The sequence below is a fragment of the Colobus angolensis genome, unplaced genomic scaffold (assembly GCF_000951035.1).
Source record: "Colobus angolensis palliatus isolate OR3802 unplaced genomic scaffold, Cang.pa_1.0 Scaffold630, whole genome shotgun sequence".
Lineage (NCBI taxonomy): Eukaryota > Metazoa > Chordata > Mammalia > Primates > Cercopithecidae > Colobus > Colobus angolensis.
In genome coordinates, this window is record NW_012119933.1 from 723,251 (window position 1) to 737,567 (window position 14,317).

The window sequence follows — 14,317 nt, forward strand, 5'->3', positions numbered from 1 at the left end:
TCCTGTACCAAAAAAAAAGCCTTTTTAATAATTTCTTTACCTGTAAAATGACAGATTTGGCCTAACACGGTCAAATTTAAAACTTTATTAAAACATACTTATCTTGATGACTATACTGAATAATATCCCAGAATCCACAAGAGTAGTTTTGCCCAAATGAATTAAATTTGGAAGATGATTGAAAATGATAAACATTATTTCCAAAGAAAGGATATTCATTTTTTACAAATTGAAAAAGTAAAAAGATTCCATTTATCAATTTATGTTTTGGTTAGCTTTACTGGGATTTAGACTTGAAATAAAAAGTTAACATTTTACTTATTTAGATAAACAAATCTGTTATACTTAATGCTCATTTATATTAGTTTTTCTTCTATGCCATATGGATGTACCTGCTTTTCACATTTCTTCCCTCAGACACATGCATTCACCCACAATCTCCCTAACTTTAATTCCTGTTGGTTCAGCACATTATACTTGCAGCTATTCACTGTATGTAAGACATTTCCAGGTCCCCAAATTTTCTCTTCCTATCTGTGTGTTTTATTGTCCAGAGGCTTTGCAGACAGTCACGATTCTGCTCTAAAAACTTGAATTATTAAGATTTCGAAAAAGTCTTCTTTTTCCTTCCAAACTAAAAGATACCTTGGGTTAAAAGAGTTTAAATAAAGGCACTGGATGTGAATTACCACATCTGAAATGGCATTGCTTAGCTAGACTGTAATGCTCAACTCATATTTAAGGTAAAAGTAATGTGTTTATTTCATGCATGCTGATTTTTTTTGGACACATGGGGAATTTGTAAGATATTGTTTAAAATTTCTAAATTTCCTTTATGTCTTAACAAATGCAGATCTTTTAAATGTTTATTTTTTAATAATATTTTAAAACATTTTTAAATCTTTAGCCTCACCCTGTGATCCCACTTTCATCCTGGGCTGTGCTCCCTGCAATGTGATCTGCTCCGTTGTTTTCCAGAAACGATTTGATTATAAAGATGAGAATTTTCTCACCCTGATGAAAAGATTCACTGTAAACTTCAGGATTCTGACCTCCCCATGGATTCAGGTAAGGCCAAGATTTTATCTTCCTGGGAAACTATTTATGCTATTTTTTCTGGTAAGTCCAAAGTTCTATATGAAGGGCATGTTTGAACACCACAGTCCTGCTCAGAAATTTATGAAGTGAGTATCTGGGAAAGATGACCAAGCCTTTTATTTTACACACAAAAAGTGAATGCCCATATACAGGGGTGGCTTTCAAGCCCAATGGCTTCCTGACCAGTGGTTTATCCACTAAATCCCAAAGCCTGTTTCAATAAAGTGCTTTGGTGACAGCCCAAAAACATGTCCATATCACTCCATGGACATCTGGGCCCTTTCTGAATGCTTCCATTACTGAGCAGGCTTATCCTCCAATCCATGTTTACTGACCTCTTCATCACATTACTTGGCAGAAATATTCTAATTTAGGGAAAGACTATCTCCATCAAGGAGGGAGAATATTTGTGACCATAGAAGGTGCCAGGAAACACTGAGTAGGGCAGGTGTGTTTGATGTTGTAGCTGAGATCCTGGCTGATGAGGCAGCTAGGTTAGGAATGACAAAAATGTTTGGTTTCATGGTGCATGAACCATAAACAAACATCCAAATTTTATCCTGTGCTGAGTTGGCATGCACTACACTCTGCCTAAATAATAATTGTGTGATCTTAGAGAAATCACTTAACTGCTCAGGTGCACAGCTGGGTTTTAAGGTATCTTCGAGCTGCTCGCACTTCTAAAATACTGATTCCATTTTTGAAGCTACTTGACAGAAATAAAAACAGTGGGTTCTAGCTTTGTGCTCTCTATCAGGTTGCCCAAACCCCCTTAACCTCTAGAGTCATCAACTAAATATAAATCATAGTAATTCATACCATCTTATATTTCAAGGTTGTAGGGAAGACTTGGTTTAAAAATGAGAAAATTGATATTAAAATTTTTTATACAATAAAATGGTGTATGAGTGAAGAAAATAATTATCATCTTTGATTTCCTGTTCAAAATTTTCTCCCTCCAATCTTTAGGTACAGAAAATTGTTATACATGGTCAACAAAAATTTCCCCATCAAAATGAACATAATATTTTATTCATATTTATAGCTATAATTTCAATTGGGGCTTGGTGTAAGACACATATGTCTTATGACATGTTTATATTTAATATTCTTTTATCTTTTAGGTCTGCAATAATTTCCCTCTACTCATTGATTGTTTCCCAGGAATTCACAACAAATTGCTTAAAAATGTTGCTCTTACAAAAAGTTACATTAGGGAGAAAGTAAAAGAACACCAAGCATCACTGGACATTAACAATCCTCGGGACTTTATCGATTGCTTCCTGATCAAAATGGAGCAGGTAAGATACTAGCAACAGATTAGTATTTTGATTTCTTGTCCATTTTGTGGTTCATCGAATCCTTCTGTAATTTACTAAGGATGTTTAAATGATCAGGCCAGTAATGCTTGACAAGCACCTTAATTACTTATTGTATTTATGGGCCTCTCCTAAACATCATGGAAAATACAAAATTGTCCAATAGCTAGAATGTATAGGCTCTCTTCTTGAAATAAAAATAATCTATGTGAGTAGAATAATATAGACACTGCAGTCAAATGGAAACAATTACAAATAAGTAGAAAATATAAAATATCCTACCGTAAACTGAAGATGGATATCAATATTGCACACAGATTATGTGACAATGGAAAAGAATGGCTTATCATAAATGGGCTTCCTGCATGCCCTGCATATTGAAATAGCCCTTAAAATATTTGCAGTGTGGAACAGAAGAAAGGTTTCAGATGGACTGAGTAGATTGTGGAGAGGTGTGTGATGGGAAAGAGTTGGTGGATGGAAGAGAGAAGGTTTAATTTGGTGTAACCTGAAATGAATTTGCACAAAGGAGTTGGAGGTTGATGTTTATCAGGTAACCTGTGAGCGTGAATCCTGTTTTCATTGCACTATTTATTGAAAAAGCATATTTTTTTCCTATTGAATTGTCTTGACGACCTCATTATAAACCAGGTAAGTATAAATGTGAGGATTTGTGGGCTCTCAATTCTACTCCATTGATCTGTCTGTCCCTATGACAGTAGTACCTCATTTTGAAGTCTTAATTACTGTAACTTTGTATCAAATTTTCAAATCAAAAAGTGTGAGTCCTCAAAGCTTTTTTCAAGACTATCTGGGCTTTTTTGGGTTCATTCAGTCTCAACATAAATTTAAGAATAAACTTGTCAATTTCTGTAAACAAGCCTATAGGGATTTTAACAGATTGCATTAAATCTATAGATTAATTCAAAATTATGACATTTTAAATATTGAGATAAAATTCATGTACCATTATCACCCAATTTAAAGTGTACACTTCAATGGTATTAGTTTAATTACAATATTGTGCAACTGAGGTAAGAGGTAGAAATCAACTCCAGAAGTGGGACTTGGACACGGGACCAGATTGATGGCTAGCTAAAACAGGGCCAGGACGAAAGCAGCTTTCAATCAGTCCCGCCCACCAGTGTGCCGTGTCAATTTACTATTCCCATGGCAACACCCAGGAGTTACCTCCCCTTTCCATGGCACCCAATGACCCAAAAGATAGGACCCCTTCCCTTCACAAACTGTCCATTAATATGCATGCAATTAAAAGTGGGTATAAACATGACTGCAAAACTGCCCTGAGTTCCTACTCTCTGCCTATACCATAGCCCTGCTCTGCAGGAGCCCTCACAGAGCTGTACCACTGCCTGTTCAACAAAGCTGTTTTCTTCTACCTCTGAGCTACCTTTGAATTCTTTTCTGGGCAAAACCAAGAACCCTCCCCGATTAAGCTCCACATTGGGACTCGCCTGCCCTACATCACAACTACTGTCTCTCTCTACTTTCAAAACTTTTTTATCACTCCACAGAAACATACTCTATCATTAAATAGTTACACCTCATTCCCCACTCCATCACGTAGTAAACATTAATCAACTATCTTTGTGGATTTTCCTATAATGAATATAGCATTTAAAAGGACCCATGGCATACGTGACCTTTTTCCTGGCTTCTTTCACTTAGCATAATGATATGGAGGGTCAACTAAGTTTTAGCATGTGATAGTACTTTGTTGTTTTTTGTGATTGAATAATATTCCATTTTCATGTACACATACAACAATTTGCTTGTCATTCATCTGTTGATGGTCATTTGTGTTATATAAATGATCTTTTGGCTCTTATAAATAATGTTGCTGTTAACATTTGTACACAAGTTTCTTCATGAACATATATTCATTTTTCCAGGGTATAGTCCTAGGAGTGTTATTTCTGGGTCATATGGTGATTTTATATTTAACTTTTGGAGAAAAAACTAAACATTTCTACAGTAAATTCACCATTTTAAAATCCCACTATCAATGTTTGAGGGTTCCCCTTTTCCATATTATAGCTAATATTTGTAATTTTCTGTTTTTTGTGTCAGCTCAAAGTGATATTTCATTGTGGTTTTGACTTGACCAATGATATTAATCAGCTTTTTACCATTTTTACAAGATCTTTGGAGAAATGTTATTCAAGGCCCTTGCTCTTTTTTTTTTTTTTTTTTTGGAGACAGGGCCTCTCTGTGTTGCTCAGGTTGGAGTACAGTGCTGTCATCTTGGCTCACTGCAACCTCTGATTCTTGGGCTCAAGTGATACTCCTACCTCAGCCTCCCAAGTAGCTAGGAGCACAGGCACAAACCCCAACACCCAGTTAATTTTTGTATTTTTTTGTACAAACATGGTTTCACCATGTTTCCCAGGCTGGTCTCAAACTCCTGAACTCAAGCAGTACACCCACCTCAGCCCTCCCAAAGCACTGGGATTGCAGGTGTGAGTCACCACACCTGGCCCTTTGCTCATTTCTATATTGGGTTGCTTGTCATTTGTTGTTCAACTGTAGGTAATTGATTATGGATTCTCGGCATTAAACGCTTACTAAATATGTATGAAATACAAACATTTTCTCCCATTGTATAGGTTGTCATTTCACATTCTTAATTTTGTCCTTTGATGAACAAACATTTTAAATTTGGTGAAGCCCAGTTTATCTCTCTTATTTTAGTTGCTTTGGTATCATATCTATGCATCCACTTCTAATTCTGAAGGCATTAAGATTTAACCTGATGTTTTATTCTAAGAATTTTATAGTTTTAGTTCACATTTGAGTTTTTTGTTCACTTTCAGTTATATTTTGCGTAAGGGTGAGATGAGGGTTCAACTTCATTCTTTTGTATGTGGTTACCCAGTTGTCCCAGCACTAATTGTTGAAGAAACTCTTCCTTTATTTATGTATTTTTTTGAAACTCTTCCTTTAGATTGAATGATCTTGGCACATTTGTTGAAAATGAACTGGGCATAGATTATTAGCTTTACGTTTGGATTTCAATTTATTCCACTGGTCTTTATTTCTTTCCTTTTGCCAGTACCATGCTGTTTTGACTACTATAGTTTTGTTTTGAAGTTTGGAAATTTGGAAATTGAGTCTTCTCCCTGTAGTTGCATATAAATTCAGGATTGACTTTTCCATTTTTGCACAAATAAAAATTTTAAAAAGGACATTGGAATTGTGACAGTGATTACATTCAATCTTTAGATTACTTTTGGAAGCATTGCCATCTTAACAATTTTAAGTCTTTCAATCCTTTAACATGACATGGTTTGCCATTTATTTAGGTACTCCTTATTTTTCTAAGCAACATTTGGTAGTTTTCCGTCTTTTATCTTCTTGATTATAGATTCTCAGGGCTTTTGGCCCTTTTGATGCTATTGCAAATGTAATTATTTCCTTGATTTTATTTTCATATCGCTCATTGCTGATATAAACAGACACAACTGATATCTGGACCAATCTTGCACTCTAAAATTAAGCTGAAAACATTTGTCAGCTCTTGTTGTGTTTTGTCGGTTGTATGAACTTTTCTTTATATAGAATTGTGTTATTTTAAAATAGAAACAGTTTTACATCTTCCTTTGTTACCTAAATGCCTTTTATTTCTCTTTCCTGTCTAATTGTTTTGGCTAGGACATTAAGTGCTATGCTGAATAGCAGTAGCAAAATTGGATATACTTGGATCTTTTCCCCTTGATTTTGTGGCATAAGTTTTTAGATTTTCACAATTGGACATAAAATACCTTTGGAATTTTTATAAATACATTTTATTATAAGGAATTTCCCTTCTATTCATATTTTTGAGTGATTTTATCAGGAAGAGAATTGAATTTTGTCTTATGCTTTCTCAGCTTCTACTGAGATGGTCATTTTGTTAGATTTTTCCTTTCTTTCTAATAAGGTGTTGTATTACATTGATTGATTTTCTTATTGAAGCACTCTTGCACTCCTCATATAGATCCCATTTAGTTATGACATATAATCCTTAATTTTTTAAATTATATTTTAAGTTCTAGGGTACATGTGCACAATGTGCAGGTTTGTTGCATATGTATACATGTGCCATGTTGGTGTGCTGCACCCATTTACTTGTCATTTGCACTAGGTATATCTCCTAATGTTATCCTTCTCTCCTTCCCCTCCCCCCTCCCCACAATAGGACCTGGTATGTGATGTTCCCCTTCCTGTGTCTAAGTGATCTCATTGTTCAATTCCCACCTATGAGTGAGAACATGTGGTGTTTGGTTTTCTGTTCTTGTGATAGTTTGCTGAGAATGATGGTTTCCAGCTGCATCCATGTCCCTACAAAGGACACGAACTCATCCTTTTTTATGGCTGCATAGTATTCCATGGTGTATATCTGTCACATTTTCTTAATCCAGTCTGTCACTGATGGACATTTGGGTTGATTCCAAGTCTTTGCTATTGTGAATAGTGCCGCAATAAACATATGTGTGCGTGTGCCTTTATAGCAGCATGATTTATAATACTTCAGGTAGGCCGGGCGCGGTGGCTCAAGCCTGTAATCCCAGCACTTTGGGAGGCCGAGGCGGGCGGATCACGAGGTCAGGAGATCGAGACCATCCTGGCTAACACGGTGAAACCCCGTCTCTACTAAAAATACAAAAACTAGCCGGGCGAGGTGGCGGGCGCCTGTAGTCCCAGCTACTCCGGAGGCTGAGGCAGGAGAATGGCGTAAACCCGGGAGGCGGAGCTTGCAGTGAGCTGAGATCTGGCCACTGCACTCCAGTCCAGGTGACAGAGCGAGACTCCGCCTCAAAAAAAAAAAAAAAAAAAAACTTCAGGTATATATGCAGTAATGGGATGGCTGGGTCAAATGGTATTTTTGGTTCTAGATCCTTGAGGAATCGCCACACTGTTTTCCACAATGGTCGAACTAGTTTACAGTCCCATCAACAGTGTAAAAGTGTTCCTATTTCTCCACATCCTCTCCAGCACGTGTTGTTTCCTGACTTTTTAATGATCACCACTCTAACTGCTGTGAGATGGTATCTCATTGTGGTTTTGATTTGCATTTCTCTGATGGCGAGTGACAATGAGCATTTTTTCATGTGTCTGTTGGCTGTATGAATGTATGCATAATCCTTAATTAAAAAAAAATTCATAATATACAACTTGTCATATTATTTCTCTTTCTTGTCTAATTGTTTTGGCTAGGACCTTAAGAATGATGCCAAATAGCAGTAGTAAAAGTAGATATACTTGGGTTTTTTACCCCCTGATTTTAAGGCATAAGCTTTTAGATTTTCACAATTTGATATAAAATATCTTTGGAATTTTTATAAATACATTTTATTGTTATAAGGAATTTTCTCTTCTATTCATATTTTTCAGTGACTTTTTAAGTTATATTTTAGGTTCTGGGATACATGTGCAGCATGTGCAGCTTTGTTACATAGGTATACATGTGCTACGGTGGTTTGCTGCACCCGTCAACCCGTCATCTAGGTTTTAAGCCCCACATGAATCAGGTATTTGTCCCAATGCTCTTCCTCCCCTTGCTCTCCACCCCCTGACAGGCTCTGGTGTGTGATGTTTCCCTCCCTGTGTCCATGTGTTCTCATTGTTCAACTCTCACTTTTGAGTGAGAATATGCAATGTTTGGTTTTCTGTTTCTGTGTTAGTTTGCAGAGAATGATGGTTTCCAGCATCATTCTTTATTCTTTATGGCTGCATAGTATTCCATGATGTGTATATGCCATATTTTCTTTATCCAGTCTATCTTTGATAGACATTTAGATTGGTTCCAAGTCTTTGCTATTGTAAATAGTGCTGCAGTAAACATACATGTACATGTGTCTTTATAGTAGAATGATTTATAATCCTTTGAGGATATACCCAGTAATGGGATTGCTGGCTCAAATGGTATTTCTGGTTTTAGATCCTTGAGGAATCACCACACTGTCTTCCACAATGATTGAACTAATTTACACTCCCACCAACAGTGTAAAAGCGTTTCTATTTCTCTGCATCTTCGCCAGCATCTGTTGTTTCCTGACTTTTTAATGATTGCCATTCTAACTGGTGTGAGATGGTATCTCATTGTTAATATTATGTGTGTATATTGTAAATAGGATTACTTTTTAAATTATTTTTTAAATTATTCACTGAAGAAATATAGAAATACTACCAATTTTTGTATGTTATTTTTTGTCTTCCAACTTTACTGAATTTGTTTATTATTTCTTGTAGTTTTTTAGTGGAGTCTTTAGGTTTTTTAAAATATAAGATTATATTATCTGCAAATGAGGATAATTTGACTTCTTCCATTCTAATTGGGATCTCCTTCATATCTTTCTCAGATTGCTCTAGCTAGGTATTCTAGTACAATGTTGAACAACAGTGGTAAAAGTAAGCATCCTTGTTGTTTTCCAGACCTTAGAGGAAAGGCTTTCAGTTTTTTCCTCATTTAGTATGTTACTAGCTGTGGGTCTTTTGTAGATGGCTTTTATTATGGTGAAGTATGTTCCTTCTATACCTTGTTTTTTTAGGGCTTTTACCATGAAGGGATGTTGAGTTTTATCAAATAATTTTTCAGTATCGATTGAAATCACCACATGCTTTTGTTCTTTATTCTGTTGATAGGATGTACCACATCTATTAATTGGCATATGTTAAAGCACCCTTGCATACAGTGATAAATCCCACCTGGTTGTTATGAATGAGTTCTTTAATGTATTCATTAGTTTGGTTTGCAGCTATTTTCTTGAGGATTTTTGCATCAATATTCCTCAGAGACATTGGCCTATACCTATTTTTTTTTTTAACATGTCTTTGGTTTTGTTATCAGAGTAATACTGGCCTTATAGAATTAGTTTGGAAGTATTCCCTCCTTCACTATTTTGTGAAATAGTTTGAGTAGGATTGGTATTAGTTCTTCTTTAAATGTTTGCTAGAATTCATCATTGAAGTCATTGAGTCTTGAGCTTTTCTCTACTAGGATGCTTTCTCTTGAGTTCAGTCTGATTACTTGTTATAATTTTGTTCAGGTTTTGGATTTCTTCATGGTTCAATTTCAGTAGGTTGTATGTATCTAGGAATTTGTTCATTATTTCTAAGTTTTCCAATTTATTGGTATATAGTTGCTCATGGTAGCCACGAATGATCCTTTGAATACCTGTGATATCAGTTGTAATGTCTTCTTTTTCATCACTGATGTATTTGGATCATGTCACATTATTCCTCAGTCTGGCTAAAGGTTTGTCAGCTTTCTTTAATGCTTCTAAAGAACAACTTTTTGCTTTATTAATATTTAGTATTGTTTTCTTTATTTCAATTTCATTTATTTCTGCTCTGAGCTTTATTATTTCTTTTCTTCTACTAATTTTGGATTTGGTTTGCTCCAGCTTTCGTAGATTCTTAAGGTATATTGTTAGGTTGTTTATTTGATGTTTTTCTTCTATTTTGGTAGTTGACACTTTACAGTTATTAACTTCATTCTTAGTATTACTTTTGCTGAATCCCATAGGTTTTGGTATGCTGTGTTTTCTCGTCATTTGTTTCAAGAAATTTTTCAATTTTCTTCTTAATTTCTTCATTCTCCCATTGTTCATTCAGGAGCATATTGTTTAATTTTCATGTATTTAAACTTATACAAAATTGATTCAAGATGGATTAAAGACTTAAATGTAACGTCCAAAACTATAAAAACCCTAGCAGAAAATCTAGGCAATACAATTCAGGACATCTTTGGGAGTTTTATTACTAAATACCTGGAAGTAGTCTTCATTGGGTTTAATCTGCTTGGTGTTCTATCAGCTTCTTGTACTTAGATAGTGATACCTTTCCCTAGTTTTGGAAAGTTCTTTGTTATTTCCCCTTAAATACATTTTCTACTCCTTTCTCTTTCTCTACCTCCTCATTAAGGCCAATAACTCTTAGATTTGCATTTTGAGGCTATTTTCTAGATCCTGTAGGTGTGCTTCATTGTTTTTTATTCTTTTTTCTTTTGTCTCTTCTAGCTGTATTTTCAAATAGCTTCTGTTAAAGCTCACTAATTCTTTCTTCTGCTGGATCACTTCTACTATTCTATGATTCTACTAAAGACTAATACATTCTTTAGTATGCCAGTTGCATGTTTCAGCTCCACAATCTCTGCTTGACTCGTAAATTATTTCAGTCTCTTTGTTACGTTTATCTGATAGAATTGTGAATTTCTTCTCCGTGTTATTTTAAATATCTTTAGGTTTCCTCAAAACAACTATCTTATATTATCTGGCTGAAAGATCACATATCTCTGTTTCTCCAGGATTGGTCCCTGGTGCCTTACTTAGTGAATGTGGTGAGGTCATGTTTTCCTGGATTTTCTTTATACTTGTAGATGTTCATCTGGGGCTGGGCATTCTAGAGTTAGGTATTTTTGTCATCTTTGTAGTCTGGGATACTTTTTTTGTACCCATCCTTCTTGGTAGGCTTTCCCGATATTAAAAAGGACTTAACCTATTTTCAATTTGCCCCTAGAATACTGCACTGGCAGTGAACTGTACTTTTTTTAATAAATGGGAAATGAGTTAAGTGTTGTGATCTAAGCTGTATCTGCTTTAGGGGCACTCCAAGCCCAATAATGCCGTGGTTCTTGAAGACTTGTAGAGATGCTGGCCTGATGGTCTTGGATAGGATCCAAGAGAATCCTCTGGATTACCAGACAGAAACTCTTGTTCTCTTCCCTTAGTTTCTCCTAAATAAACAAAGTCTCTCTCTCTGTTCTGAGCCAACTGAAACTGGGGATAGAATGACACAAGCACTCATGTATCTACCACCACTGTGACTGCACTGGGTCAGACTTAATACCAGCAGAGCACTGGGTCTTGCCCAAAGCCTGCTGTAACCACTCCCTGGCTACTGCCTATGTTTCCAAGCATCTACAATCAGCTGGTGGTGAATCCAGCCAGGCCTGTGTCCTTCCCTTCAGTGCAGCAAATTCCCCCAGTACCCAGGCATATCCAGAGGTACCACCTAGAAGCCAGGGACAAGAGTCAAAAACCTAAGAAATCTATTTGGTGTTATGTTGTACTGCAGCTAAGCTGGCACTTAAACCACAAAATGCAGTCCTTCTCACTCTTCCCTTTCCTTTCCAAGGGCAGTGGAGTCTCACCTCTTGAGCAGTGCTATCAAAGGCCCATTCAGAATACTAGACCCTGCACAAGAGCCAAGTCCTGGTTTTGGAGACTCCAGGAGTGCACTTGGTGCTCTGCTCACCTGTGATCAAGCTGGTACCTAGTTGCAATTCAAAGTCGCCTTTATATTTTACTCTGATATCTCAAGTAGAAGGAGTCTTTCCTGATAGCCAGCTAGCTGGGAATGTGTTGAGTCTTACCTAAGCCAGCAAGTCTCAGAGTCTTACCCAAAGCCCTCAACGTAGTACCTGGGTATTGCTTCTAGCTATTCAAGCCCCCACTCCTCAAGCAGAAGAAAGGAGTTTCTTTTGGAAGTGAAAACTGTGCAGCTTGGGATTAGGACAGGGGGGATGCCAGCACCCCCTTATCCATCTTCAGCTAGTGTTTCAGTAAGTTGCACCTCCCACCCCCAGTCTACTGTCTCTGGGCCCAGTTCAGAACTAGGACTCACATAAAAGTTACAATCCTTGTAGCCAAGTCTGTCTTTCAAGTTTATTTACAGTCCCAGAGCCCTATAGTCCACAGTGATGAGGCTTGTAGAAACTTGGTTCCAACCACTGGTATCAGAGATTCACCTCAGGCCAGGGCTGGTTTAAATGCTCTCTCTGTGAGTGGGCATCGGCCAGGGCTGGTTTAAATGCTCCCTCTGTGAATGGGCATCAGCTGAATTTGGGCCTGTTTTCCCTTCTGCCATAACAGAACAGCATTAATTTTATGCTCTATAATTACTGTGTTCTCCCTTCCTCAGTACTCAGAAACACTCTCTGAACCATGCCACTGCTGCCATGGGAAGAGAGGATGTCAGTAATTCAATACTATTTTTTCTATCTCTTCAGTTCCTCTTTCAGTGATATACATTTAAATCTAGGTACTGCTCATGCTCATCTGATTTTGGTTCTTATGAAGGTACACTTTGTGTAGATAGCTGTTAAGTTGATGTCCTTGCATGGGGAATAATCAGTGAAGCATTCTATTCTGTCATCTTGCTCCACTCTCTCATTTGTATATCTTCCTTTGAGAAATTTCTGTTCATGTTGTTTGCCCACTTTTTAATGGGATTGTTTGGATTTTTTTTTCTTGCTGTTTGAGTTTCTTGTAGATTCTGGAAAATAGTCCTTTGTTGAAGGTATATTTTGCAAATATTTTCTCCCATTCTGTAGGTTGTTTGTTTACTCTGTTTGTCATTTCTTTTACTGTGCAGAAGCTCTTTAGTTTAATTAGGTCCCATTGTCAATTATTTTTATTGAAATTGCTTTTAAACACTGAGTCATAAATCCTTAGGCTACACCAATGCTCAGAAGAGGTTTTTCTAGGTTTTTGTCTAGAATTTTTATGATTTCGAGTCTCATATCTAAGTCTTTAGTCCATCTTTGAGTTAATTTTTGTATATGGTGAGATATAGGAATCATATTTCACTCTTCTACATGTTCCCCTGGGTAATACAAGCCAAGCACAAATCCCACAGCTACTAGTGTAGGTGACTCATTCCTGCAAGAACCACCTCCTAGCTGGAAGCCAATAGGCACAGTCTATTACAACATCTGCTGGCAAAATAACACAACATTTGGGAAGGAGAAGACTTTTGTCTTATCTCAGCTAACACCATACCCACATCACCCCAGCTAATCAGAATGTCTTCAGTGTGTTCACAAACCGAGTACATTGCTAGTACAGCTGGCATTTGAGAAAATCACTAAGCCTATTTATAACCGAGTAAATCTTACAGAGTCTATGTCACTCTCTTGCCACCCCCATCAGAGGTGGTGCTTGCACCTGCTCCTGGGAGGCCAAGCACAGTTAGGCCCAGTTAACCCCCACTCAACATTGCTCTCCTTTGTGGCAAAGAGTGGAACCCAAGCACTGTATATCTCTCAGACCTTTCCACAGCCTGAAGCATCAGAGATTTCCAGCTGATTTACAAAGATGTCAATCATCAATTATTCTCAGAAGGAAGAGCCAATATTACAGGTGAATGAATAATCATAGGCCAAATGGACTGTTAAAGAGAGAGCAATGGAGCTTATTGGTCAATTCATAAGAAGAATCTACAACTCACAAACACGCACACACACACATGCACACACACACACAAATAAAATAAAAAGAAGCTGGCAGAGGTGAAACCCTGAGAGACTTAGTAATCCATGGAAAGGGCAGGTAGGAATGTTCTCAGCCTCCCTACCCAATTTGGCAGTCTGCTGGGATCTGAAGTCAAGGTGACCTTCTTTGCCTTCACGAGCACAAGTACTGGAGTGGGCTGTGGTTTTGAGACTTCTCGAGGACATTACCTTGTTCATACAAGTTCCCTTTCCTTTTCCCTTGGATCTGAGCTCTTTTCAACTATTTTGGTAGAATTCACTAGTGAAGTAATCTTGAATTGGAACATTTTTTTTGTGGTGAGGGTGGGGTGGAGTTCTTGATTACTAATTCAAATACTTTACTCATTGTAGGTGTATCCACACTTTCAATTTATGAGAACTTTATTCAATTAGTCCCTTAGCCTTGGCATTTGTGTTACCCCTACTCTTCTTTATCCAATATAGGCAGTTAATGCCTCACGTTTTTGTATTAATAATTGCCATTTCTCTTCACTTTGTATTTTCCTATTTATTTCTGAACTTATTCATTAGAATAAGTTGCCTGTTGCCTCCCATCTGGACTACAATTTTGTTAGACCTGTCTTGTCTTTGTGAACTCATTATCTTTCACAATATTTCATTCTTG

At 36.9% G+C, this 14,317-nt stretch overlaps 1 protein-coding gene across 6 annotated transcripts in view; it reads left to right on the plus strand.

Moving 5' to 3' along the window:
- LOC105527573 (cytochrome P450 2C20) overlaps positions 1–14,317 on the plus strand; it is a 102,828-nt gene that overhangs the window by 76,677 nt on the left and 11,834 nt on the right. For 5 of the 6 annotated variants that reach the window (XM_011963932.1, XM_011963931.1, XM_011963933.1 and 2 more), the window contains 2 exons: positions 908–1,068; positions 2,223–2,399. In XM_011963932.1, coding sequence (XP_011819322.1) covers positions 908–1,068; positions 2,223–2,399 — 338 coding nt within the window. The remainder of the gene's footprint in view (positions 1–907; positions 1,069–2,222; positions 2,400–14,317) is intronic. The other variant, XM_011963934.1, reaches the window with a different exon arrangement.